At 52.2% G+C, this 5061-nt stretch overlaps 1 protein-coding gene across 1 annotated transcript in view; it reads left to right on the top strand.

Moving 5' to 3' along the window:
- Window positions 1-2310: 2310 nt before the first annotated feature.
- Window positions 2311-5061, top strand: part of LOC115553923 (potassium/sodium hyperpolarization-activated cyclic nucleotide-gated channel 2) — an 18341-nt gene continuing 15590 nt past the window's right edge. The window contains exon 1 of the mRNA XM_030370466.1: window positions 2311-3029. Coding sequence (XP_030226326.1) covers window positions 2311-3029 — 719 coding nt within the window. The remainder of the gene's footprint in view (window positions 3030-5061) is intronic.

The following is a 5061-nucleotide window of genomic DNA, read 5'->3' as shown; positions in this document are numbered from 1 at the left end:
TGTGATGCTCTGCAGTGTTTTTATTTTGTATGATTATGAATGCAGCAGTAGCCCAATTTCAATAACCCATTTCCCATCATATTAACATTGTTCCTGTTATCGGTCGGAGTCAGGTTTATCGCTCCCTTTCTGCTCTGTGCCGCCCGTGGATGGAGATTAGTGGATCTTTATTTCGCAGGCCTTCCGCACGTCTGCGAGATGACCCAGATGCCCACGCCGAGCGACTGTTTGCCCATAAACTAATTAACTGTCTTTGTCCGCTCCTGCCTCACCAATGCCACTCAAGCTCCCTCCTCTTCTGATTTCCTCCTTATATCCTCTCTCTCTCTCTCTCTCTCTCTCTCTCTCTCTCTCTCTCTCTCTCTCTCTCTCTCTCTCTCTCTCTCTCTCTCTCTCGCTCTCTCTCTCTCTCTCTCTCTCTCTCTCTCTCTCTCTCTCTCTCTCTCTCTCTCTCTCTCTCTCTCTCTCTCTCTCTCTCTCTCTCTCTCTCTCTCTCTCTCTCTCTGTCTAGGCGGGAGCGGCTGTGACGCGCAGACCGGATACCTGCGAAAGCGGGACGACCGGCGGGCGCGCGGCCGTGGGGGAGATGACGATGGGGATGCGGCTGCCATGGCAACAATCCGATTATCTTCAGACCTTTTTATTCGCCATTATTTATTTAATATTTCATTGGAGAATGAAGAGCGCCCATGTGGACACGCGTGCCAACGATGGCTTGTGGCGTGGCTTAGTGTCTGAATGAGAAGTAGAATAACCAGTCAGCTGCTTCGGATTTTTTGGGAAACGCTCAACAAGTTATTTTTATTTAAATGTTGTTCTCCACGAGCAGGCGGATCTTGATCGGAGCGCACGCTTTCACCTGGGATTAATCCCGGGTCAGATTTATAGGTCTCCCTCCAGTGTGTTAGTCCTGAGCGGGGAGAGAGGATGTTACCGAGGGGTTGTTGTTCCACGGTGGCACCGAGAGGTCGGCGGAGCTGAGGACGGATGGAGGAGGAGACGCGACTGACAGACAACACATCATGATGGGCGTTGGACTCCCGACGTTTAAACCCCCAATTAAGTCTTGGAGCAGCGAGCCACCATATTCCGAGGAAATCAGATCGCGTCCAACATGAGGCTGTATGAGCTGTGGCTGCTTGGACAAAATAATTGTCACCGTTTCGCCAATTTCACCGAAAACGAGGACCAATTTGGGGGTAATTTAAATGCTGTTCTCTGTCTCGTGTCCCTCCCTCTGTCTGAAAACTGCGTGTCGCTGGTCGGCAGCGTATTGACAACCGCAGACTAGCGCGCTCTTTTGGCAAAGCGCAATGAATGTGCCCATTGGGGGTCTCTGATGTCAGCCGGCAACCCTCCGGCCACCTAAAGTGTCCTTCATCGCAGAGTGAATATTTTCCGATCCATCATCACCTCCACCTCCACGGCGTCCAGAGAAACCCGGACACATTGAGAGACACCCGAAATAGACAAACGGGGAGAAACAGCCAGGACGCGTATACGCACACACCCTCTCAAAAACACACACATACACACTGAGAAACACAGACAGTGACACACACACACACACACACACACACACACACACACACACACACACACACACACACACACACACACACACACACACACACACACACACACACACACACACACACACACACACACACACACACACACACACACACACACACACACACACACACACACACACAAAAACACACACACAGTCGAGACACAGACGGCCAATGAGTGAGACGCTTCGTTATCAATCTAAGAGCGGGAATTGGGGAGCAGTATGCCCGGCGTCGAAGCGCTGAGGGCGCCCGCGAAGAGGAGAAGAAGGAGGGCCTCGGGCAGAGAGCAGCAGCGTTTCAAGGACAATACAGGAGGAATTATTAAGAAACATTCATAAAAAAAATACAAAAAGGAAGGATCAAATGAGAGCTTGGTTCCTGGCCATCGTGACCGGCAGCGTGAGGGACTCATTGCTGTGTAAGTGTCCAGCTCCAAGGGCACTGAGGTAAGGATGGGCAGGGCAGAGTAGCGGAGGCAGAGGTGCGAGTCGCCAGCTGGGGGAGATTAACCGGCACAATCCCTCACAGTGGGACTGCTTGACAACCGGATGAAATATTGAGGCAATTGTCTAGACAGATTATTCTTCAAGTTTTTGAAATCGCACATCTTTGAACAAACCTGATGTAAGGTGAAAGCAGTCCAGAGGGAGGTTCACGTTCACCATCCTACCTAACCCGCCCCCCTCCCTCATCCCCCCCCCCCCCCCCCCGCCCCGCCCGCCCCTGAGTCGGGATGGATGGGGTGGCTGGAGGCACGGGCACCCCGGGCAGTGCTGGGGGGTCCGGGGGTGGCAGCCTGCCCCGGCGCAGCGCGGGGGACTCCAAGCGGCGCAGTAAAGGCAGCAGCCTTCCCTCCTCCGGCTACCGGCTTTCCCAGGCCTCCCTGGAGGGGGAGCGGGGCTCCGTGGGGGGCGACAGCACCGGGAACAGGCGCCGCCTCTCCATCATGAGCGCCTCCAACAGGGACAGCCTCCCATTCCTCCGCCCCGCCGGGACCCCCACCACACCCATCGCCCTGCCTCCTCCTCCCATCTCCTCCCCCGCTGGCAACTCCTCCTCGTCCCTGCCCCCGCCGCGCTCTGTCGGCGTCCGCTCCGCCCTGGCCTCCACCTCCTCTGCGGGCACCGGGGTGCTGGTGGTGGCGACGGGCGGAGCCACGGAGACCACCACCACCACCACCACCACGGCCTGCAATGCGGCCGGCGCGGCCGGCAGCCCCCAGATGGGCGGCCTGGCGGGGATGGGGGTCTTCGGCATGGGGCTGGACGGGGGCGAGGACTACAGCTACTCCAACCAGAGCACCTTCATCCAGAGGCAGTTCGGGGCCATGCTGCAGCCCGGGGTCAACAAGTTCAGCCTGCGCATGTTCGGCTCCCACAAGGCGGTGGCTCTGGAGCAGGAGAGGCTGAAGTCGGCCGGCACCTGGATCATACACCCCTACAGCGACTTCAGGTGAGGGGGGGGGAGCAGGCTGTCGGCAGCCCAACATGGTTCAACTAATACTGATGTTGCTGATATTGTTGTGCCGCCCTCATGATGGATTGAGGTGAATAGATGGGAAACAGGCAGGCGGGCAGAACACTCAGACCAGCACTTGAGGAGGGGAGATGGGAGACAGAGGGGGAGGTTGCGACCTCTTCATTGTAAAAGGCGGAGGGGAGATAGAGAGAAAGACAAATAGAGGAACAGATGGAGAGATATAAGAAAGAGGGATAGGGAGACGGTGAGAGAGACAGATAGAGAGACAAATAGAGGGACAGATGGAGGGACACACAAGAGAGGGATAGAGAGAGGGAAAGAGAGACGGTGAGAGAGACAGATAGAGAGACAGATAGAGTGACTGATAGAGAGAGAGATCGAGGTTCAGATAGAGACAGATAGAGTGACAGACGTACAGGCAGATAGAGAGACAGATAGGGAGCCGGATAAAGTCAGATGATGAAACAGATTGAGAGAGAGATAGAGTGACAGATAGATAGACAGACGGAGAGGCAGATATGTGGAAAGCTATAGGTGAGAGTGTGCGACCTGCAGACGAATAAAATGTGTTGCAGACCCATGACAAATGTAACCGGGGTAGAGCAAGCAGCGAATCTCAAATAAAGAGATCAGAAAAGGCTAAACATGTGTCTGAGCAGATGGGGCAAAATATAATGCTGCCTTCATCGAAGGGGAAAGTAGAATAATTGGGGGAGAAAGACAAGAGAGAGAGAGGGATGTTGAGTGCTGAACAGTTCTAAGGACACGATCAAAGCGTAAAAAGGAAGAGAGAACAAGAAAGCGAGAGAGGTGTTGCTGTGTGAGAGGTGGTGAAGTGTAGACTGAGTAGTTTCTCTTTCGGTCTAGACACACTATAGTCAGGACTGTTTAACAAGACCCCAAAAAAACAGACCCCATATTGAAAAAGGACATATACTAAATGCATGTATGAACCATTGTAAATCCTCCCCTTCATTTCCATATGAGAGGCTGGAGGAAGTCTCCGGTGTCAGTTGATGTGATATATCAATTGGCGTGGCGTGTTACAACAGAGGAACGGGCTCAGGGACCCAGGAAAATAAAATCATACTTAATGAGAGACAGAATAACTGGGAGACGCTAGTACACACACACATTGTATTAAGCACGCAGATTATCACACACAACGCAGCACGTATGGACATGTGCACACACACACACACACACACACACACACACACACACACACACACACACAGACACACACACACACACACACACACACACACACACACACACACACACACACACACACACACACACACACACACACACACAGATTCCTGGATTGGGCCCCCTGTGTAGGTACTATGTGTAGAAGGAGAATGTTAAGCATGTCATTATAGAGTGCTTGAGACCTGTTTATGGTGATTTAATTATTAGTGATCAAAAAGATATTTTTTTTGTGAGCATCTATTATGTCGGAGGAGGACAGAGGCATCAAGCCAGGATGAACACAGCTGTCACTGACAACACTCATTATGGATAAATTACTTTCATCTGTGATATCTTCACTAGTTGTAGTCTGCTACTGCCCTGGAACATAAAGGATAGTATAATAATAGTGTTAGGACAACCCCTTTGTTGGTCCTGCGCTGATGCCTCAGTGAAAGGGTCTATTGGGATGAGCCAGAGAGCAGCAGGGTCTTCTCCTGTGGACGATATGTCATAGACCTGAATAGATGATTAGTCGGTGGTTGAAACATCGTACTGCTATGTTAATGAGAGGGGATGAAAGTATGAAATGTGACCTTTTATATGATGACCTCTATAAACATGCGCACACACTCCCCCCACACACACAAACACACACACACACACACACACACACACACACACACACACACACACACACACACAAACACACACGCACACACACGCACACACACACGCACACACACACACACACACACACACACACACACACACACACACACACACACACACACACACACACACACACACA

This window comes from Gadus morhua, chromosome 11 (assembly GCF_902167405.1).
Source record: "Gadus morhua chromosome 11, gadMor3.0, whole genome shotgun sequence".
NCBI classification, from domain to species: domain Eukaryota; kingdom Metazoa; phylum Chordata; class Actinopteri; order Gadiformes; family Gadidae; genus Gadus; species Gadus morhua.
This window is presented reverse-complemented; position numbering and strand designations above follow the sequence as displayed.